Source organism: Nicotiana tabacum, chromosome 20 (genome assembly GCF_000715075.1).
Source record: "Nicotiana tabacum cultivar K326 chromosome 20, ASM71507v2, whole genome shotgun sequence".
NCBI classification, from domain to species: domain Eukaryota; kingdom Viridiplantae; phylum Streptophyta; class Magnoliopsida; order Solanales; family Solanaceae; genus Nicotiana; species Nicotiana tabacum.
This window is the reverse complement of record NC_134099.1, coordinates 166,512,060-166,535,883: the sequence shown is the minus strand read 5'-3', so window position 1 is coordinate 166,535,883 and position 23,824 is coordinate 166,512,060. Positions and strand designations below refer to the sequence as shown.

At 36.1% G+C, this 23,824-nt stretch overlaps 2 protein-coding genes and 1 pseudogene across 4 annotated transcripts; 1 reads left to right on the top strand and 2 right to left on the bottom strand.

Moving 5' to 3' along the window:
• The window catches only part of LOC107773990 (casein kinase 1-like protein HD16), an 18,171-nt pseudogene extending 11,953 nt beyond the window's left edge, over positions 1-6,218 (bottom strand).
• Positions 6,219-11,051: 4,833 nt separating this feature from the next.
• On the top strand, positions 11,052-15,817 carry LOC107773959 (PP2A regulatory subunit TAP46). Its single transcript, XM_016593393.2, has 9 exons — positions 11,052-11,413; positions 12,127-12,249; positions 13,426-13,512; positions 13,619-13,723; positions 13,854-14,015; positions 14,532-14,567; positions 14,668-14,739; positions 14,972-15,252; positions 15,359-15,817. The coding sequence occupies exons 1-9, from the start codon at positions 11,318-11,320 to the stop codon at positions 15,606-15,608; spliced, it is 1,212 nt and encodes a 403-aa protein (XP_016448879.1). The 5' UTR covers positions 11,052-11,317; the 3' UTR covers positions 15,609-15,817.
• An 893-nt stretch (positions 15,818-16,710) lies between these two features.
• On the bottom strand, positions 16,711-20,000 carry LOC107773958 (uncharacterized). Of its 3 annotated transcripts, none has more exons than XM_075241165.1 (3): positions 19,847-20,000; positions 17,748-17,876; positions 16,711-17,483 (listed from the first exon to the last, which is right to left on the bottom strand). In XM_075241165.1, the coding sequence occupies exons 2-3, from the start codon at positions 17,757-17,759 to the stop codon at positions 16,782-16,784; spliced, it is 714 nt and encodes a 237-aa protein (XP_075097266.1). In that variant the 5' UTR covers positions 17,760-17,876; positions 19,847-20,000; the 3' UTR covers positions 16,711-16,781. The 3 variants fall into 3 exon arrangements, with proteins under 3 accessions (XP_075097266.1, XP_075097267.1, XP_016448878.1); XM_075241166.1 differs by having other exon boundaries at positions 17,748-18,639; positions 19,847-19,926; XM_016593392.2 differs by lacking the exon at positions 19,847-20,000 and having other exon boundaries at positions 17,748-19,838.
• Between the last annotated feature and the right edge of the window lie 3,824 nt (positions 20,001-23,824).

The following is a 23,824-nucleotide window of genomic DNA, read 5'->3' as shown; positions in this document are numbered from 1 at the left end:
TCGTAGATAAAAGTAGCAAAATTAGCTATATTACTCCAGTTTATGTACCAACAAATGCAGCAGAAAATCATCAAGCTTCTCCGCAACGACCATAGAAAGACATTCCTAAACGAATCAAAAAGACAAACTCCCCTATCTTTTTCCAAAAGCTATGTAAACAAAAAATATCACGGAGATACTTTCTGCAAAGTAGATCTTAAGATGAGAAGGCGTGGTACTCCACATAAAAGCTGAATGAAAGTCATCACAACAAGGCAAGAACAGATAGAGGAAGAAGACATTCTCAAAATATTACACTCAATCACGGGTGGAAAAAGATTGAGCCCCGAAACACCAACTAAATTATCTAGGTTTATACAAGTTCTTGCAAGTCAATAACAGAACTCCTGGATAATTGACACCAAAAGCAATAGTGGTTCCATGATTGTGGAGAATCTACCAAATTTCCTAATAAAACTAACTTAATTTCTGAAATAGAAAACCATCCTACGACTTTACACAGCACAAACCACCCAAGAATCCAGTGACATAGAAAATATAAACTCTGAACTAATAGAAATCTGCCTCAATTACTTAACATATATGGCCAGAGACAAGAGCAGGATGTAAAAAAAAGTAAAGACAAATTGTATTCCTAGTCGCATCTCCGCTGAATAACTACATTTAAACCAGAGAACCTGAAGAATGTAAAATTTCAGTTCCAAGTACAGAAAAACTCATGTATCAAAGTCTCAATGATTTTTCCAAATAACAAAACAGAATCAAACGACTTGTTGAAACAATATGCAATATCATCCACATTTATTTACTAAATGTATGTATGCAAGAAGATTATGGGGAAGACTAATGCATTGGCTTCAGCGGGATCATAACCCATCCTATACCTGGTCACAACAGTTGCACTGGATACTGATCAAAGCCAAAGGGAGGACCAAACAAGCACACCTGCTTAGGATGATATATGCTGAAAGCGTGCCTTCCATTTGGTGTGAAAGAAATGCTAGAGTTTTTGAGAATGAGGAGAGGACTGTTGAAAGCCTAGCAGGGGAGATAGCTTGTATAAGTAATGTTAGAGCTAATGCTGTAATTAGAGGATTGTTGCAGAGGTTACACTTTTAGATTAACTGATGATAGAGTTTCTGTTGACATAGGGTTTCCAATTGTATATAGATATGGGATTAGGAAGAAACTCTCCCTAGGAGGTAGGCTTCTTAAATTAGTCTCATAAAGGCAGATAGTAGTAGAATTAGTGTAAGGTTATGTGATTGTTTACAGGTAGCAGTAGACTGAGATGTGTTCAGCTAAAGTTTTGTAATTCTCTCTTGGTGATTAATAAAATAATTTAGTTACCAAAAAAATGCATTATCATCTAATCTGCAAATCCAAAAGCAATGCCCTAATTGAAGTCTTAATTCAGAACACGAAGTGTCTCCTTCATCACAGCATCATCAGCCTAAATAAAACTAGCAATAGCAAAATCCCAAAACGTTTTTATTCTACATCACCCATGAGGCTTGACAAATGACAACCCACCCTACCCACAATTTGCGGGAAAAAGGAAATCAAGAAAATTTCTCAAAGAAGCGCAATTGAACATTTTACCACCAATGGAACATACAATTTATTTTAAATAGTAAAAGGTAATAACCACTAACAGAACAAAAATATAGTATCCACCGAATAATCGTGTGAGTGCAGCACATAAACCACAATTCAATTGCTTTGCATGGAAAAAATACATAATACAACAACTAGGCCTCAATCCCAAACAAGTTCGGGTCGGCTAGATGAATCCTAGTTGACCATGATACTCATTTAATATATGAAATGAAATTTCCACCTCTGTTTCATGGGCTTTCTGGCATTGTAAATCGAAATTCACTGTGTTGCAGGAACTCCCATGTGAACCTTCTTTCTAGGCTGCTCTTCTTCCTCCTCTAGATTTAATCTCCCTCGCTTTTGGCCAACTTGAATAATCTATAATGATAACATGATAAGGTCATATATAGTTACAATAATGTAAGCAAAAATAAATAAGCAAAGTTGGTCGCATGTAAAATACCACCTTTTGGGCCAACTCAGTGTTAATTGGTCTTATAGCAGGATCAGGTCCAAGTAAGCTCCCAAATAAAGAGATTAACTTCGAATAATTAGGCTCTTCATCAAATTTCATATTTATTACTATATCGAGAAACTCTCTCAGAGGCGCTGGACAGAAGCAGCAAAGCGTTTCCGGAGATGTTTCCATCTTCTTTTTGCAGTCCAAAAACGATTTGTTATCGCCCTAAGATAGTCAGAAGATAAACTTGGGAAAATAGGATGAGCTGGAAGTTGAGTGGAACAACTTGCATGCAGTTCATACGACTCGAGAAAAGCTGGTGCAGATACCTGAAATCCTTGCCATGGCAACCTGCCTCGGTGAAGAAAAATGAGTGAATATGCAAGTGATTCCAGATCATCTCTTCTACTGGCAGTCCTTCCCAAGTGCGCATGCGCACTTGCATACCGAACAGTCCCCCTAGAAATTCATTCACAGAAAGTTGATAAACAGAATGAGCGGCAGGGATCACAATTATGCCCAAGGATAACACCACATATAACTTACCTAAACATGTCAGGTCTCTGATCATATACCACATGCAGACCTTTCGCATTGTCTCTCCACTTTGTTGCTGTAATTTGGTTGTTCGAAAAGTATTACATGGAATACTGAATCTACAGTTGTTAAGATATCACAGTAAATTAAATTCTTTTACCTAGTCCCAAGTCAACAAGGAACAACTTCTTCTCCTGCGGTGTTGATGGCTGACCAAGCAAAAAGTTCTCTGGCTTTACATCTCCATGAATGTAACTGAGGTCAAGAACAACAATCACTAGAAAGAATTCAAGAAAAAATACTTGGATCCAGCAGTAAAGTTCAAAAGTCAGTAACATAAAATATGAAACCAACAGCTGGACAACTAGATGGACATAAATAAAGGAGGGAGCATCTTATACCCTTTAGCATGCAGTTTTTCCAAAATTGACAAAGACTCAACTGCAATACATGCCACCATTTCTGAAGACATCGTGCAATTGTAGAAAAGCTAAGCGAGGCTCTTATATTCTACTGCTTGAAGTCCAACTTTACATCTGAATATTCGCTATACAAAGAAAAGCTAATGACATGCATGATAACAACACCAACAACAACAACAAACCCAGTAGTTTCCCACAAGTGGGGTCTGGGGAGGGTAAGATGTACGCAGCCTTACCCCTACCCCTGGAAGGGCAGAGAGGTTGTTTCCGATAGACCCTCGGCTAGAGAACGACAGAAAAAGAAAAGGTAATTGCAACAAGTACGAATAACAGCAGGATGAATGACATGCATGATATTGGAGGAAAAATAAAGGCTACTGAGCAAATAAGCATTAGCTACTTACGCCTGCCCAGAGGAATCCCACACATCCCATAAGCTAGGCCCTAGAATGTCCATAACCTGCATATAACTAATGAGGTCAATAGGGGCATCCTTACATGAACCCAAAACAAATAATACATAAACCAGTATCCATTTTATTCAAAATAATCGCAGTAGCAGCACTCACTGCAGGCAAACCGAAGGCTCAATCCACATCGAATATCTTAGTCAAAAATATTTATTAAAAGAGAAAGAAGAAAGGAACCAGTCGACTCCAAGAGACTATGCCCTCACATAGCAAAGAAACCACCCAATCACAGTTTAAGAAATCAGTCTTTACTAGTCACTAGTGAAAAGAACCCTCAGTAAAAACGAGCACCTGAAGGCCTCCAATGAAATAAAAATAATATGGGCCAATTACATCAACCTCCCATGCAGAAGGTCATAATTCAAAAGAACTCCCCTCTTGTTCAACATTTCACCGCAGAAACCTTCCATGACTTGTAACCGTCAACAGTTAGTTTGACTTTCTGACTCAAGCCAACTAAACCTTTTAAAGTTGTAGTTTGCCAATCTTAATGGTTATGTCAATTAATATAAATGGAAAAAGCATACTCTACTACACATATAGTGGGAAAATGCATAACTTTACTACACGTACCATTACATAATAGTCTCCTTTTATCCCTTTATAATGCACCCTAGGCACCCCATGGCTGCCTCCAAGAGTACTGCTCACAAAACAAGTTTAGTCCAGTCAAAATCATATTCCAACATGAGCACCCATTCACTTCAAAAGAGATCCATATCCGTACTTGTAAACTTGCCACTCGTATGGAGGACCATGGTTACAGCCTTTGCTATTTGTATGCTCAAATTTCAGTGCAACCTGAAAAAAAGGATAAATCAGTGAGTGTTAAACCCTTCTATTACTTGAGGAGAACAAATTATCTAGCATGAAAACTGAGAGGGAAAAGGAGAAAACAAGTGCATACCTCCACAGCCCCTTGACCAATTGAACGTTCATTTCCACTAGTAAGACGACGACCCAAAAATACATGACCAAAACCACCTTTACCTAAATTCCCTTCAACCTTATAAACTGGCGACCCTCCTACTTGCACCTGAAAGTCAAATCCAACCAGAAACACAAAGTAAGTGCAAGCAATTCAATTCATAAGTGCCTTTCATAAAAATATGATGCTAGTATCTTCGACCCCTTTAGTTTATCATAATCACAAAACTAACTGGAATCGCCGCCCCAAATAATGAGCTACCAATACAGGTATCCACTTAATCCAGGCCTGGAATCACAGGCTTGTAACTAATCTAAAGTGACTATTATAATCAGAACAGGCCATACGAGAATGACATAAAACATTTAATCATATAAAAGAGAATACTCAATAAAATAATTAATCGGGCTATTTGAGATTCACATATAGGAGGGTTACAATAGGTTGACCGCTATCATAAAAAAGTCAAGCTTAAATGAACCCTCTAAACATTGAATCCAATAGAATGTCCCTAATAAGCAGAGCGGATATAAATGATTCATTAGTTGACCCCGGCTAATTATGGAATGAGGAATAATTAATTAATTTGTATTGATAAGATTATTAAATTTTTGACAGGCTATATCACAGACCACAACGTTAAGAATAATTTGCACCAAAGTGTGTAGCAAAGCGGTCAACGAAGTGAGTGAAAACTTTGGAGATCAAGGTCTAATCCCAGCAACAACAACAACAACAACAACAATGTCTTCGTCCCAAACAAGTCGGGTCAGCTATATGAATTATCACATCTCCATTTAAGCTCAACTCATGTTATCATCAATATCAAATAAAACAAAAGTAAAAATAAGTTAAACACATATAAATAATAGTAAAAATAAAAATAATATTAGGATTTCTCTAAGACTAAAACATATTCTCAACTACTAGTAGATATCACATATATGGAAGGTTCAAATCCTAGCATATACAAAAAATGCTAGGTGATTTCTTATCATGACTAAGCCTTAGCGGGCAGAGTTATACATACCTTAGTTGGTGGAAGTTAGCAGGTACAAATGAAATAGTTTAATAATAATAATACCTAAATACGAGCATGTGTACGTTTTGATGCGTATGAAAAAAGCAAAAGAATTTTACAGTGTACCTATGGTTGTTAGTTTAGTAGGCAGAGGCGGACCCATATGTATGGGTGAGGGGTCACCGGACCCCGTAAACTTCGGCCGAAATCCTGTATGTATATATATACGTATATACTTTGAAAATGGTTAATTTAAAGCAGTTGGCACCCTGAACACTAAAATCATTTAGGGGGCACTGGTTGAGCAGAATAATGTGCCCGTCCCGTAAAACTTTTGGGTCCGCCTCTGTTAGTAGGCAAGTTGGCTCAAACACTATAGTTAATGCAAGCATGTATAAAATTGGGGGGGGGGGGGGGACAGTGGCGGAGCCACCTTACATGAAGGGGTGTTTTCGCAACAAAAATACACTGTGTAGAGGTAAAAAAAATTATACTGTAGTATGTATATATACTATGTGTTGACTCTTCTAAAATTTATGGTATGTTTACTTTTATATATTTTGACACCCTTGATAAAAATTATGACTCCGGAAAAAAAGAGCAATGAAATTGAAAATACGTAAAAAAATCCACCTTGTCAGGGAAAGGGGAGGAGTTACCCTCATCTTCATGTCCAGTTCCTTTGTTATTATTAGCACTCAACCCACCACTCTCATCCCCCATTTCCTCTTCTCCCTCTATTCTTCCCTCTTCAAACTCTGTTTTTCGCTGCTGGTTTTTGAGCAGCTACTACTGGCAATTCTTTACTATCCATGCAAATAGAGATAGTAAATAAACTGAGTTCGAAACAACTCAGCAAAAATGAAAAAAGGAACAAAATTGAGTTTGAGTGAAGTGCAGGGGAATTTTATGCTAGGGTTTGATGAAGAAATTATACCCAAAGAAATACCAAAAGTGTAAGGGAGTTTTGGGTGAAAATTGATATGAAACGTACTTTGATGCATAGAGAGAGGCGCGTATTCATTCTTTTTTTTGGCTTATTTGTTTTCTCTTTTTCAATTCTGAAATGGGAGGAAATAAGAGTAATTAGTTTCTTAAATGAGTATTTCTTCATCCGGGGTTGGGGAAAGAAGTGGGCCCAAGGAAAATGACTTTGTCAGTGGAGTATAATGCATATTTTTGTATGAACTATTTTAATTCGATTTCTATATTCAATTGAATTTTAATCGAGGATCACGAAACTACAAACTTTTGATCCCCTTATATATATATATATATATATATATATATATATATATATATGAAAGGAGAAAAGATTTATATTAAGGGTGTGTTTGGTAAGAAGGAAAATATTTTTCTATAAAATATTTTCATGAAAAATAAATAGTTTTATCACTTATTTTTCCTTGTTTTATTGGTGAGTGGAAAACCTTTTTTCATAAAATATTTTTTAGTGTTTGGTCAGAGAGTAAAAAATATTTTTGTATGCTACTCTCTGTAACGATCCGATCGGTCGTTTTGAGCTCTAACTCGTCATTCGGTGGTTTGTGGCCTTCACTAGCTTCACTTCATGTGTCATGACTTGTATGTGTGGTCGGAATTGAATTTCGGGAAGTTCTAAGTTGATTCGGATGTAAAATTCTCAATTTGGAAGCTTTAAGTTAGAAGAGTTAATTAAGGTTCGACTTTTGAGTAAACGACATCGAAATCGGGATTTGAAGGTTCCAATAGGTTCGTATGATAATTTCGGACTCGGGCGTGTGTTCGGGTTGAGTGTCGGGTGGTCCGGGAGCATTTCGGCGCTTAATATGGAAAGCTGGCAATTTGAAGTGGACTTTGGCGTTATCGATATCCGTTTGAGATTTCGAGCCTCGGAATAAGTTCGTATTGTAATTTATGACTTGCACGTAAAGTTTGGCGTCATTCCGTGATGTTTAAGTATAATTTGGACGCGCTCGGCGAAATTTAAAAATTTGAAAGTTTAAAAAAAGGTTTCGATCGTCGATTCATAGCTTTGATGTTGTTTGACATGATTTGAGGTTTCGACTAAGTTCGTATCATATTTTAAGATGCGTCAGTATGGTTGGACGGGATCCCAGGGGCCTCAGGTGCGAATCGGATTGGAATCGGATCGAGTTTGGACTTAAAGAATTGTTGAAGCATAAGGCTTCTAGTGTGATCGCACCTACGAGGTTTTGGCCGCAGGTGTGAGACCGCAGGAGCGGCTAAGAGTAGCTGAAGCAGATGAGATTAAGGCTGGTTTAGTGCGGAAGTGTGAGGAATTCACCGCACATGCGAGCTCGCAGATGCGGGAAATGGAGCGTAGAAGCGAAAGGTGAAGAGGCATGGCCTTCCGCATATGCAGAGGCTTAAACGCATGTGCGACCAAATCTTCCGCATAAGCAGAGCTTGGCAAGCTAGCGAAGGCTCGCATAAGCGAACACTTTTTCCGCATGAGCGGGTCTGGCTGGCCTTAGAGGATACTGCACCTGCGATGAATTGTTCCGCAGGTGCGACTGTTTGGCCGCATGTGCGAATATCGATGGGCATAATGATTTGTTAAGTACGAGTTTTGGCTCACTTTCTCTCATTTTCTCTTGGTTGAGCGATTTTTGGAGTCCTTGGAATGAGGATTTTCAACATATATTATGAGGTAAGCTATTCCCACTTGTTATAAGATAAAATGCATGAGTTACGTATGGATTTAAACATGAAAATTATAGAAAATGTGAGATTTGGAAAAAAACTATAAATTGGTAATTTTGGTTTTGGACCACCATTTTGGAAATAGAATTAAGAATAAATTATATGTTTGAGTTCTTGGTGTAATGGGTAATGTTCATCTTCGGAAATTTTCGGAATCCGGATATGTGGGCTCGAGGGTTGACTTTATTGACTTTTCAAGCAGAGTTGAGAATTGTTATGAATTAATTAATTATGATGTTGAACTATGTATTTAGTGGTTTTCCTAATTGCTTGACCAATTTCGGATCGATAGGCATCGGTTTGAGGTGTTAGAGATGCATTGGAGCCGGGTATGGAACTTTAGAGCAAGGCAAGTCTCATGGCTAATCTTGTGAGGGGAAAATTACCCCTAGGTAATGTAATTGTTATGTGCTACTAGTTGTGTGTGCTACGTACGCCCGAGGCGACGAGAGTTCGTACATAGCTAAAGCATGTTTATATCCGGGTAGACTCAGAATTGCATCATGTAATATTTGAATAATTTGAACTCCATTTGCTAGCTTAAATAATTGAAAATATAATTGGAATCGATTTACGAATATATATTAAGCGAGCCTTATCATCTTGAGTTGTTGGCAAATTATTTGAGAAGCGGTAAAGGTTATATTCACTTTATGCCCCTATACATGTATTGTAAGCACGTGTCTCATAATTCTATAAGTTCCTTTTTTCTTGTGGAATAGGCCGAACGCCTCGGCGGTATATTGAGATGCATCTCCGATTCGTGCCGGTCGACCCTCGGCAGTGTACACACCACTATGGACCGGGTCGTACGATCTCGACATAATCGTGCATTATATCGTTAGCAGTCCGAATATTCACAAGATTATCAGATCCTTTTACTGATGCCTGGCATTTTATATGGTATTCCTTATCCATTTGATATTGGCACTTGATATTTTTCGAGTTGTTGAGATAGGATACGAGATTGAGAAATTTATATCGTTAAAATAAAATTTGAAAGATTATGTTAGTTATAGTTTTTACATCACTACTGTTGTTGTGTTTCATATTTGTTTAGGATTTATCGTACTGCTTTATTGGACCTCTAGTAAGTGACGATGCCGACCACTCGTCACTAATTCTCGGGGGTTATACTAGATACTTACTGGATACGCGTTGATTTATGTACTCATGCTACACTTTTGCACTAAATGTTCAGGATCTCACAGTTTTATTTGGTGGTCATATTGGCACGTTGGCGCAGCTACTGAGGAGACTTTATAGTGAGCTGCATTCCAAGCTACGTATCGCATCCCACCAAGTCTCCATCGTACTATTTACTTTATCCTATCTTGTTTACATTCGAGACAGATACTGTATTATTATTGTACTCCTTAATAAATGCTCATGCATTTGTGACACCGGGGGTTGGGATATTCTAGTTGATGATTACGCGTTTGCATATTATTATCACCTTTTACTTTTATGCATTACTAATTATGTATGTATCTGTGATTTTAAAGGCGTAAATTTCCTTACTTAATAAGATCCATGATTTCGAAAGTAATAAAATAAATAATTAACTTGATAGTTCACCATTAGTTTACCTAAAGGCGGCGTTGGACGCCATCACGACCTATAGTGAGTTTTGGATCGTGACACTCTCCTCCCCGAAGTCCTTATGCTTCCCCCCCCCCCCCCCCCCACCCCCAACAAATACACAACATTTTAAGGACTTTATCTTCTTCAATAATTTAATTATTCTTCTAAAAATTCACATAAACCCAAATGAACTAATGTGTTGCTTTACTTTTTTTACACAAAAACAACGTTAAAATTTGTGCTCCGTAATTAAAAAGAAAATACTATTTTTTGGGTTGAAAAGAAAAGTACTCTTTATACAACATGAAAACAAAGTACTCATTTTATTAAAATAAAAAAAATACTTTTTTCTATATCATGAAAAGAAAATACTCATTTTGTTGAAATGAAAGAAAATACTTTTTCTACATCATGAAAAGAAAATACTTATTTTGTTGAAATGAAAGAAAATACTTTTTCTGCATCATGATTTTTTTTTTTTTGAAATGAAAGAAAATACTTTTTGCTGCGTCATTTTGTTAAAATGAAAGAAATTATTTTTTCTATATCATGAAAAGAAAGTATTTTTTTGTTAAAATAAAAGAATTACTTTTTATATCATGAAAAGAAAATACTTATTTGTTGAAATGAAAAAGAAATTCTATCTATAACATGAAAAGAATGTACTATTAATAATATTTTTTATTTAGAGCGGGTGTGAGGGGGTGTGGTGGGGTAGGTAGGTAGGGGTATAGGGGCGGGTTGGTGGCGATAAGAATTGGGTAGGGAAGGTTGAAAAAGAGTTTTGAAAAATATTTTCCATTATCTTGATAGGGAAAATGAGTTAATGAGTAAAATATTTTCCAACAACACTTAAGCTAACCAAACATTGAAAATTTGAAAAATATTTTCTTTCATACCAAACACACCTTAAGACTATCACATTTAACTATCAAAATATTTATATTAAGCTTCTACCAAAAGTTAGAACTTAGTATTATGATAAACTACATAGCTATATAAGTTACGGAATGTGAGTTACAAATCGCGACTTATAAATCGCCTAATTGAATGTGTCTTATAAATTACGATTGTCAAATACGACTTATAAATCGCAATAACTAAATGCAATTTATAATCGCAATCATTAAACGTGACGCTATTTGTGCATGCTATAACTCGTGACACTAAATGCGATCCTTATAAATTCAGTAAATCCAAAAAAATGCGACTAACAATGCAACTTCAAAATGCAGACTTATAAATCACAATTAATTAGATTTAAATTGCAATAGCAATAGTGGAATGTGACTTATAAATCACGGAACACGAATAAAAAACTTGTAAATCGCAATTTCAGACGCGACTTATAAATCCTGATTTCAGAATGTGACTTAATTTCAGAAGCGACTTATAAATCCTGATTTCAGAATGTGACTTAATTTCAGAAGCGACTTATAAATCGCATATAATATACGCGATTTTGTTGCATCCATCTCTCGATATCCTAAATCGGAATTCACATCAAAACAACATACGAAGCAGCACTTTCATGTTCCAGAATCCTATCGCACACATCTTATTGCGGTTTGGAAGCTAATAAACCCAGAAATGGGGGAACTGAAGATGCAAGAGATGTCGCTGCCAGCTTTATTCGAGCAGGCTCGAAAAATTCATTCAATTGCATCTGAATCCACTGTTGATCAGGTAAAAGTTTGTATTTTTGTTTTTTCATAGCGGAATAGTACTTAAAGAATGTTAATTTTTTCCATATGATTTTATAGTATTTGTAATATTATAGGCGGATTCAGCATACAAACAGTAATGGCACTTGCACACGCTGTCTCGAGCTTGAATTATATATTTCTATACAAATACTGTCTGTGTGTGTCTAAAGAATGAATTTTGTGTCTGATTTAATGTATTTGTATCAGAGGCGAATCCAGCTCACAGGTGCGAGCTCGAGCTGTATATGCATCGATATAAAAGCTATCAGATTTTTTTGAGATATATGTGGATGTATTAGACTGTGCACATGCTTTCAAATTTTGTGAATCAAAAAATTTGTTTTTTGTGCATGATTTATTGTATTTGTATCAGAGGTGGATCCAGCTTACTAGTGCGAGTGCGGGCTATATATGCATTGATATAAAAACTGGCAGATTCTTTTGAGATATATGCATATGTATTAGACTGTGTAGTTGCTCTCAAGTTTTGTGACTCAAAATAATGTATGTGTAGGATTTAATGTATTTGTATCAGCATAGAGGCGAACGCATTTCCTCTCTCGAGCTTGGACTATATAAATTAATAAAAATTTTAGAGATATATGTGTATATACTATCTAGTAGGTTGTGCACATACTTGATTCGAATTATGAGTCCACCTGTAATTTGTATTTGCCGGTTGTGGATTGTTAGGATGTTGTCGAGAAAGGTTGCGAGCTCTTAATACAATGCGAGGAGATGGTCACTAAATTAGGATTGTTCTCGCTCAATGAGACAAAAGATGATATTAGCACTGCTAATCTGAAATATATCCTGGTAAGTAGTTTTCATAAGTAAAATTTTCTCTTGTAATGATAATTTATCTTATTAGTTTTGTTTGGTTCCTAAGAGGTTGGATGGGAAAGTTGGGATTCACCTTCCCTAATTTCTTTTATTCTAATTCAAAGAAGGAGCTACTAATTCTCCTTTCTGGCAATTGTTTCTATTTATTATAAAACTTGATGAACTGGTGTGCATGTGTTCACTTTTGGGTGGAGTTATGAAAGCTAAATTGTTATCCAATTATTGTTATTGTCGTCATTTAGTGCATGAATTCGTTTTATTCTATTTTGTTTCATTCTTTGGTAGTATAGGTATTGTAGGTATAAGTGTGAGTTTTAGAAAACCTTAAGCTTCAAAAAGCTCCTAATTTTTAATCATTTTCTTGGTAAGTAAATCCTAGAAGTCAAATAATTGAGTATTGGAATGAAATGGGTCCCCTGACGATATCATGGCACATGTCACTGATCGAGGCATAGTTATTGTTGTTGTTCTCTCTAATAGCTTAAGCTTTTAGATGAGATGGTCACATACTTCATGTGTTAGGTTCGGCTATGTGAACCCTCAATCTCCAATCCACTCTATTTGGACTTGTTTCATCCAAATATTCTTATTAAGACAAACTACAGTTTTTTTTTTGCACTAGAGGGTCTACATTTTATCGTTTTTTCAAGACCAAACCTGGAACAAAATTATTCTCCAATCTAAATGCAACCTTATAAAAGGCCTAACGATAATTGGTTTTGATCGTGAGCAACCATTTGAATGTCTTAGTGTCAAGCATCATATTTGTGGTTTCTTTATTTTGTTCTGCTATATTTGTGCTACTGCAGATCTTTCCCCTCATCTCATCTTATCAGATTTTTGTCATTGCAAACAAAGAAGGAATTTGATATTTGAGCATGCTAGAGATGTTTATACGAAATTGAATCTCATTTCAGGTAGTTTTATGGTGTTCAAACATGGAAAGAAAATGTAACGAGCACGCTAGATATGTGTAGTAACTAGCATCAAGTAGTGTCAAGCACATCTATGATTTTGGGGAATAACTAGAAAAATTGACTTTGTCAATAAGGAGGAGTGAACCTTGAAAACTCATGACGCATGGATATCTATCAATTGAAGAGAAACTTGATATATATATATATAGAAGCTAATGTTCCATCGTTTCAGGTGCCATACTATCTTGCAGAGCTAACAGAAAAAATTGCAGAAGATAATAGGATAAAAGTACTCAAGGTTTCACAAGCCAAGCTAAAGGTAAATTGTTGTAAGCTGTAACATGCCATACATTTATGTTTATGCCAAAAGGTTAGCATTGATGTTGAATTGACATCTCAGCACTATATTTTGGCAATATCTCTAGGAATTCATTTCATTTTGTGAGACAATGGAGCTTGTTCCAGAAGAGGAGATAGAGACATCTACACAAGGTGGAGCTAATTCTTTTGCAGATCGTAGAGCTAAGAAGGTAGATGGGAGTTAACGTTCTGTGAAGATTACTATTAGGTTTCTTTGTTTTAAAAAAAAGGGTTTCTTTCTTTTTATTCTCATGTTTAGATGGGTTATTTGAGTTACTAAGCGCATCATGTTTATGAAAGATTGCTCGGTTCAAACGCCAAAGAGCTGCTGAGTCAAAGCTGCTTGATTTGAAGGAGCAGAAGGAGCGTCGTGGGCGATCAACTAAAGCAGCTGCGTTGTCTACTCCTGTTGAGACTGGAGAAGATGATGTGTCGGATGATGATGGCGAAGAAGAACGAGAGGTTAGTAAACATCCCTATTTATGTTCTGTGTATGAGCATGATCACTGTTGCGAGCTTCTTCTTCCTTATATTTTTTGTTTTATTCTATGTTGCAACTTCTATCACGTCGACTGCACTTTTATGCCAAGTCATCCATATTGTTCATGCTCATGCACATGACATATACTGGTGTTTGCTGATTCAGCATTCATGGATCTGCATTTGCATAGGCATTTGTCGCTGCTTTTTGGGTTTGTCTGTGAGAACAATCTAAGATCAACCTTTGATTCGAATATCCTCAATAGGATGTGCTGAAAAATCCATGATGTAACCTTCCACATTTTGTATTTGATATCTCTAAGGAATCATGATTTACCCTTTAGATATCATTTAATATGTTAAATTCACCCCTAAAATACATATTTCCAGTTTGTGATGCAAATTTTGCTGTTGCCTTCTTTTGATTGTTTTTATACTCAAATTTTGGTCACCACTTCCATAAAGTGTCTGATTAATGGGAACTACTTCCATTCGCAGGCATGGCTTACAACCATCTCCTTGGCCCTCGGTAAGGTTAGCCCACATATTCTGAGTTTCTGGCAGTGCATTTACTTTTTATTTCCTTGTATGCCTGTTACCTTATCTTTACCATCCTTTAATTACTGCCCTACAGGCTTTTGATCTGCTTGAAATGCTGAACAAAGAGGAAGAAATGCTATCTGCTATTAAGGAAAGGCAGCTTCAGGTATTATTGAACTTAAGTTGATTGGCATTCTTCTTAGGGTCTGTTTGTATTTATGTTGTGTTAGTCTCTGTTCTTTATGTGTTCAATCCGCGTTTTCAGCTCGAAATAACATTTACTGCAACACTGTTCTTTTCCAACTCTGAACTTTCTGGCTTATATAGTGCCATTTTAGGACAGAACTCTAGTATTCTTGTCTCTTATATTTTTGCATCATGGTATACTACTTATGCAGGATGGGGAGAAAGAATTTTCTCAGATTGTACTTGATGAACGCACCAAAAAAGCAGAAACTTGGCATCGTGATGCTGCTGCTCGAGCTCACTACACAAAACCTGCAGCACCGATCACCTGTGCTACTTTCGCTCAAGATGTCATAGAGGGAAGGGCCACGGTTTCACAGGCACACGAACATAAACACCAACCGTTAATTTTTGGACCAGCAAGTCTTGTTGGTAGGAATCCAACAACCGAACGAGAAAAAATAGCAGCACAGGTTTTTCAGCCTCATTATAGGTACTTTCTTTTAACCAATAACTAAGACGCCCAATGATCTTAAGTAGCAAGATAAAGAAATAAGCTTCGAGGAACTTAATCATAACATCTTCTTTTCAAACACTAGATTACCAACGATGAGCATAGAGGAAGCTGGGCTAACGGAGATGAACATGATGAACGAATGGCAAGAGAGGAACATGAAACTCATGGAAGAAGCAAATTCTTCATGGCACAAGGATGGCCCAAAGTCAAGGCCAGGTGAAGATGACGAAGAAGATGATGACGCTGCTCAAGACAAGGCAAGAGCATGGGATTACTGGAAAGATGATAATCCCCGTGGTGCTGGCAACAAGAAACTCACTCCTTGTGGTTAAGGAAGCAGCTGCCGTTGAGCTGGAGTATCCAAAACATAAACTGCTGCAGCATTTGAAGAAGCCATTCTGAATTAGACTGCCCTGTTAGTTGTACACCAAACTTATCCATAAGTTTGAAACCATTTTATTTCCAGTTTACATGTACTAAATTATCGGTAGATTTGCTTATATGTATTGTACAGTAGTTCTAATGGAAAGGTTGATGTCAATATCTCCAGAGAGGACAGAATGACGAACAAACTGTAGGTGCGAGAATATTGCTTCTAAAACATAAAGTTTCCCGTTGCAACATGGTGAAAAAGCCATATTAAAATTTCGCAGGTGCTCTGTTAGGCTGCTCAGGGGAAGTGAAAGGCCAATTCCTGTATATGAACTGTGCATATCCCATTTTTGCACGGCAGTGTTGCGAAATCCCACGAGAAGCAAGACAATACATGGATGTTGTCAAGTCCATGACCAAAGCATCTGTTATTTCTTGTTTGTTTGTAAGATTCAGCTATTATAGCTACAAGGAACCCACAAACGATTCTGGGTGGTTAGAACGACAAAATATGAGCAATATGCAAATGGAACATGAAAATGCTCATAAAGTAGGTACAGATTACTATTGTGGTGGAGTTGAAAAAGAGGAAATTCTTGAACTTGGAAAAGGATAGGTGTGACAACCTAAATGCTAAATGCTTTCCTCATCTGGTACTCCCAAATGCGTGGTGCAGTCCTTAAGGATTTAATATGACTTATGGTCTCTATGTTCTAGCCCATTCTTGGTCTGGAAGCGAACTCCTTCACTTATATTCTCAGAGTTCATTCCATTTGATGCTGAAAGCAGATCCAAAACCTTTTCCTTGATTTAAACTTGTTGATCTATTGTCACTTCACTACACAGTAATCATATTGACATAGTTCATGTATTTAATTAGTTGGTTAGAGAATATACATCATGATCCAACAGGATCGAATCAAACTCTTAATGTGTTGTAAATCTAAGCCATGGAGCTAATAAGCCACGCATGTTACTTGGTCAAAGACACAAATTTCTCTACATTCGTGGCAGTATATAATTGTACTTCGGCAAATTAGAAAACAAGAAGCAAAAGAAAGATTTCTTAAGCATGGATCAAGAACATGCTCCATCTGATAAAACTTGAGTTACTAATCAAACTACTCAATGTACTATTTTTGAAAATTAGTTCTCAAATATTCATTAATTTCTGTGTCATCTGAACCTAATATATCACTCCCTTTGCAATGAGTCACTTCAAGTTGAGCCTTAAACTCAAGCCAACGTCTCTCTAATCTCCAAAGATCAGCTATCTGACACTTCTCCCCTAAGTTCACCCAAGAAATTAGCCTGGATACCTCTTTTTTGTTCACTTTGGGACTCAAACCTTTCACAGCAATCCTTGCATCACGAAATGCTGGGAAGCACTTCTGTTTTGCAAATTCATGGCATTTCCCCTTTGCTGCTTCTAGGCAAGCCTCCATTTCGCGTTCTTCGCATCTTGCTCTCTCTGCAAAGTCCTGAGTGGAAGCAGTACCAGTGATCGATTTCCACCAAGGGGTTTTACATTTGTCTGAGGCTGCAATTGAGCAACCAATCCTAGCTCCGGATTCACATTGTTGAGTGACTTGAGATTCACAAGCCTTGTATGCAGAGGCCCAGGAGAAAGGGTCTTTAAATGCGAGGATGAATCTGCCAACTGTTTCTTCTTGTGAACCAGCCCTGATGGGACCTCGCAGTAGAGGCACTGGTTGGTCAAACGGAATCAGAGTCTTTAATGCTGAGTATTCTTCGAGGTTGGTTGATGGCACCTCTGAGGGCAGTCGTTCTGGTGTTGTCATTGAGGATGTTTTGTACGTCCTCAATGTTGGGTCCTGAAGAAAAGAAACAAAAACCAATAAATACATCTGCAACATGGACATTTGGATAGTGTCATGCAAGATGACACAAACTGCAGGGAATTGAATAAACTGATAATTGTATGCAAAAGCTGCAAGTTTAATGGCTTGTGCTATGATGAAAATGTTTTGACATGGAAAGCTGATAGAATTAGGTTGTTGGTTTACTGGGAGCACTGTTCATCATGACCGTGTATTGTATGCCAGCTATTAAATGCTAATCAAGTTCGGCCAGCCTACCTTGTCTCTCATATTCTTTCAGTTGCTCTCTCTTTTAACATATCTGATTCTGTCCACCCCATGCAAATGTCAAGTATTGTTTCCTTCCAACCGTCGGTACTTGAGTTATGAAGCAATATCTACTTGATACTGTCAATTCGAGGAATTAATAATGTATAGATAAAGCATATAGAGATACTTATAAAGCTGGTCTGGAGGCAACAGTGAGGCCAGAAATTCCGAAGTTGCGGTTTATATTTCTCTCATTCAGATCTTTTTTGATAATGTAACATTTTCCATATATATATATAAAGACATCAGCACAAAGGTTGTGCTGGAAACCAAAATGAGTTGTTACATCATGGCACCAAATTAGGAACCAAACTAAAACCTTGATCTTCTCTCACTCAGATCTTGGAACAATGTTCCATCAAATTAGTAGGATATAACAACATTTAAACTGAAGCTGCCCAAAGTTTCAAAGTACCCTGTTGTATGGTACATACTCTACTCCTTGGGCTTAACAATCGGGGCTGAAAAGATTCACCAGCTATCAAGGATCGTATTACAGAATTGCTACGAGGAAACTGACAAGGCCATGGGTAGTTTAGCAAATTTAGCTGTCCATAATATGTACTGTAAATTTGTAATATAATTCATTACTCTATTCAAAAGTCCCCTCATATTACTCCATTGGAAACTATCTCGTTAGATGCAAAACGCCATTTACACGTTGGTGGCGACGTATATTCTAATCTGCCATGAACTTTAACAGCAATTCGTACTATGGAACAAGAAATTTTAAATCTCATTTCCACCGTTGACTTCTTTAGACTTGTCATCACTTGCACTTGTAAAAGCTGAGGCATGTCCAAGAAGCCACCCTGCTTCATCCCGCAGCCATCACAGAGTGCTTTAAATCAAAGAACATAAAGTTATCTATCCACCATGGCGGTTGATAGTCAACTTCAATAGTTATGTATCCGCATTACTTAACAGCAGAAGTTATATATCCAATGTGATAACTTAGTGATCAACTCCATAAAAGAAAGCTAAATAATTTGATGATACTTACAGGAGAAATAATTCAAGCATACTTTTCTATTCATGCATTTCTCAACAATAATCAATCAAACAATCCTCAATCCCAAACTAGTCAGGGGTAGACCATGCAAATCCTTATATCTACTGGCTATTCCACTTCACTAAGACCTATTTCATCCCAATATTAGTAAATAATTCGTCCTTCGAGGAAACTAGGGGTTATCTAACACTAGAAGTTCCATTTATTGACATAGAATTCTTTTGCCAGACTAAAGACAGCTAGACACTCTTAGCAAACACTGGACCCAAAGTAAGTAGATTTCTCAATACTAATATGCGAAGAAAATTACACTTCAATTCTTCTAATATGGGAAACAGAAACAGATTCAACACACAACTTCATATATACATCCAGTGGAAAACCCATTTTTTGCAATTAATACTTAGATCTCAGGGAAACTAATAAATCTCAATACTCGTGGTACACGGGCGGAGCTAGAGTGTAGCCAGCGGGTTCGGCCGAACCCAGTAGCTTTGGTTCGAACCCTGTATTTGGCTTAAAAAATCCATTGAATATGTATAAATTATTAATTTAGAACCCAGTAACTTAAAACGATTAGAATTCCGAACCCATAAGCTTGAAATCCTGGCTCCGCCCCTAGGTACACCATCACAAATTTGAGCTAACATCATATAGGAAGCAAATATTAACTTGTATTAACATGTAAAAGTCACAAAAAACAAGGATATATCTAAGATTTTAAGTCAGTAGTGCATTCCTTCTGATAGTAAGTTCAAACTTAATATATAAATACATAATTGGGAGATAATTAACTATGTATATAAAATGTAACAAGGGGATTTTAAATAATGTAAACTTGCACTGTGACTGAGAACACTTAGCTATCAAACAGATTCAACAATTTATATGTATACCAAAAAAAAATATGCATTCCAATTTACTGAACTTCGTGTTTTAACAATAAAAGGTGAAGAAGGGATAAAAGGGAATATGTGTCTAAATTAGAGATAAAGAGAAAGGAACTATCTTGATGAGAAAGAAAAAGAGAACATACAAATTGGTTAAGCTGCAGATAGAAAGCTTGAGGAGAGCTGGCAGCTATGGAATAAAAGAAGCTGGAGCATAGTTTGAGGCTGGAGATAATCGCAATTTGAGTTGTTCTATATGGACCAGTCCGCTAGAAGGACTTTCGGGTCGGGCAATTCTTTGGTATGATTTGCAACCGTTAATAAGTTTTTGGCCAATATTGTCCCTTATGTAGGTCTATTTTGATCCTTCAAATATAATATTGAGCATATTTAATCACTTAAGTATGATTAAATATACTTAAGTGAATCAAAACGTTTCCTCTCCTTTAGTGGATAACGCAAATTATCATTTTAATTCCTTATTTTTAGGTAATATCTTCTAAAATTTTGACCTTGAAAATATCTCCTTCTCTGCCAATTTTCAATGAAAAAATGACATTGTATAACCGTTGTAAAAATAATATATATATACATATACATTTTGTATGTTAATATATAAAAATTATACAAAATTTATATACTTTTCCCGCTACCATATGTAAATAGTTTCTCGCATGGGCTAAAAGTGATAATACAACCTCGTTATTCGTTTCCTTCAATAATATGCTTAGAAGTGATCTTGACATCTCTATTTTTTTTAAAATTTTAACTTTTTAAAAAAAAAAATCAACCTAAATTTTTACATGTATATATATAAAAAAAATATACAAATTTTATATATTTTTTTCGCTATTATTTTTACAGCAACTATACAGTGTCATTTTCTCATTGAAAACTGGCGCAGAAAGGGATATTTTCAAGGTCAAAATTTTAGAAGACATTATCTAAGAATGAGAAATTAAAGTGATAATTTGCATTATCTAATAAAACGAGAGAAAATATTTTGCTTTAAAGCAGAAGATTTGCTTCATGAATCAGAGTTGGGTAACACTTAGGGGTGGGCATATTTCGGTTCGAACCGAAAAAATCGACCGAACCGAACATATTTTTATTTCGATATCGACTATTCAGTTTTTTCGTTCGGTTTCAGTTTAAAATTTTAAAATTTTAGCTTTTCGGTTCGGTTTTCGATTATTAATTTATTTGGTTCGGTTAACCGAAAAAACGAATTATTAGCATATAGATTCTTTAAGTTATATATAGGCTAAGCTTATAGGTAATAATATAAGCCAATATTGAAGTCCATCAAAGACCTAATCCAAACTTACCATTTTATTATAACTTACCGAAATTTTGAAAGAAAACCAACAAATTCGTCAGTCCAATTATTACATAGAGAGAGCCCAATATGATAATGTTCAAACCGAAAACCGTTTAGAAATAAATCGAACCGAAATTAAAAAACCGAACTGAACCGAACTTATTTCAATTCGGTTTTAGTTACTACTTTTACAAAATCGAAAACCAAATCGATTATTTTCAAATCGAACTAAATTGACTGAACGTCCACCCCTAGTAACACCGTTAGTTTTTTAACATATTGTGTCAGTGAGACTAAATGTGCTCCACTTTAGTATACTTAAGGGACTAAATATGCTAAAGGTTATATTCGAGAGACAAAAATAAACCTACTCTCGAAGATAATGGATAATATTGGTTATAAACTCACAGGTAGTCGATTTTACCTCTGTTATTTTTAATTATATCCAGTTTTTTCTATGTATTTAAAATAAATGAGATTATTATAGAGGTACTTGATTGTATATATTATTTAATTAGGAATCTATCAGTTGGGACAATATTGGGCTTTTTCATTTTTAGCCGTGTCATTAACTGTTTATGTTCGGTAGCCGAAAAATATGTATAAAATTTGTATAATTTTTGTATATAACATATAGAATGTATAAAAAAAATGTACTATATTTTATAGGCTATTATTTTAAGAGTAGTTATATTGTTTCATTTTTTCAACAATATTCCTATCAAATTTGGCCTATATTTTTACATTTTATCCGGTTTGGTCCATTTTATATATAACTTGAAAATTCGTGTTAACTAGTCGGCGCATCCATTTTTCAGAAAAGCACTCTTGAGTAGTAATTAGTGTTTGACCAAATTTTTAAAAATTACTTATAATATATAATAATAACAACTCAGTATAATCCCACTAGTGGGTCTAGAAAGGGTAGTGTGTACGCAAACCTTATCCCTACCTTGAGATTGAGATGTTGTTTCCGATAGACCTTCGGTTCCCTTCCTCCAAGAACTTCACCTTACTACGAGAAACACTTTTGACACGAGTAAGTTGCTCTAGTGGTGAATACCATGCACTTCCAACCAAGAGGTTGTCTCTTGTGAAAACTGCTTCTACGTATATTTTTTTCAAAAGTGCTTCTCAGAAAAGTGCTTTTGGATAGAGCCTATTTTTTTTTTGCTTCTCAAAAACTACTTCTACTTCTCCTCAAAAGCATTTCTTTTTCATCTAAAAGCTTGACCAAACACTTCAATTTTTTGGCATAAAAAAAAAAAATGGCCCCAAAAAAGCTTAATCAAATCAAACAGGCTATAATGCACTGAAATTAGTATTTTTACTCCCCCCACCCGACCCCCAACAAAAAATACGAACACACAATTCCAGCAATCGGTATCGGAGTTCGAATCTTTGGCAAGTAGAACCCCAATAAATTATGTTGTAATTCAAAGAATTGCTGGATTATCAAAATTTATGAATAATTCTTGGTTTTTGAATTTTTACTAGTGTAGAATTCATGAACGATTCTTGGTTTTCAAATTCATATTATACTTCAGCAATTTTGAACCTTTATTAATACAAAAATTAAAATACATCAATAATTAATGGGTTCTGAACCTTTACTAAAGCAAAAACCAGAAAATTATAGAAAGGATTAATGATTTTCGAATTCACAGTATATTTCAACAATTTTTAACTTTTAAATACAAATTCCAATATGCAAAAACTAAAGCAAAGAGACTAGAGTAAATGGTAAAATCACCACTCATCAACACCCACAACTTAAAGCATTTGCTTTGTAACGATCCGATCGGTCGTTTTGAGCCCTAGCGTGTCATTCAGCGGTTCGAGGCATTGAGTAGCTTCATTTAAGATGTTATGACTTGTACATATGGTCGGAATTAAATTTCGGGAAGTTCAAAGTTGATCTAGAAAGAAAGTTCTCATTTCAGAAGCTTTAAGTTGGAAGAATTGACTAAAGTTGGATTTTTGAGTAAACGATATCAGAATCGGGATTTGAAGGTTCTAACAGATTCGTATGATGATTTCGGACTTGGGCATATGTCCGTATGGGGTTTTGGATAACCCGTGAGTGTTTTGGCACCTGTTGTGGAAGTTAGCATTTTGGAAAAATTCCATAAATTTGGGTTGAAGTGCATTTCAAGGTTATCGATGTCCGTTTGGGATTCCGAGTATGGGTATAGCTTCGTATGGTGATTCTGGAATTGGGAGCGCGTCCGAAAGTGGATTCGAAGGTCTGTAAGTCATTTTGGAGTCATTTGGCTAAAGCTAGAAATTTGAAGGTTTTTTTGAGAAGTTTGACCAGAAGTTAATTTTTTGATATCGGGGTCGGAATCCAGTTCCGAAAATTTTTATAGCTCTGTTATGTTATTTAAGACTTGTGTGCAAAATTTGAGGTCAATCGGACTTGATTTTATAGGTTTCGGTACCGAATGTAGAAGTTGAAAAATTTAAGTTTCATTAAGCTTGAATTGGAGGATGATTCATGGTTTTAGCGTTGTTTGATGTTATTTGAGGTTCAGACTAAGTTCGTATGATGTTTTAGGACTTGTTGGTATAATTGGTTGAGGTCCCGAGGGGCTCGGGTGAGTTTCGGGGTGGTTTCGGATCGAATTTGGATGAAAAGTTGCTGCTGGTTTGCTGGTTCTGGTTTTGTTCTTCGCGAACGCGAAGGGACTCCCGTGTCCGCGAAGAAGGAAAATGGTGGTTGCTATCTTGTGCTTCACGAACGCGATCAGTGGCTCACGAATGCGAAGAGGAGTTTTGAGGCCACTGGGTTTTGGCCTTCGCG

Coding starts and splice junctions, on each gene's coding strand:
- LOC107773959 (XM_016593393.2), top strand. CDS start 11,318: ATGGGGGAACTGAAGATGCAAGAGATGTCGCTGCCAGCTTTATTCGAG. Junction 11,414..12,126: donor CTGAATCCACTGTTGATCAG/GTAAAAGTTTGT, acceptor GTGGATTGTTAG/GATGTTGTCGAGAAAGGTTG. Junction 15,253..15,358: donor GTTTTTCAGCCTCATTATAG/GTACTTTCTTTT, acceptor TTCAAACACTAG/ATTACCAACGATGAGCATAG.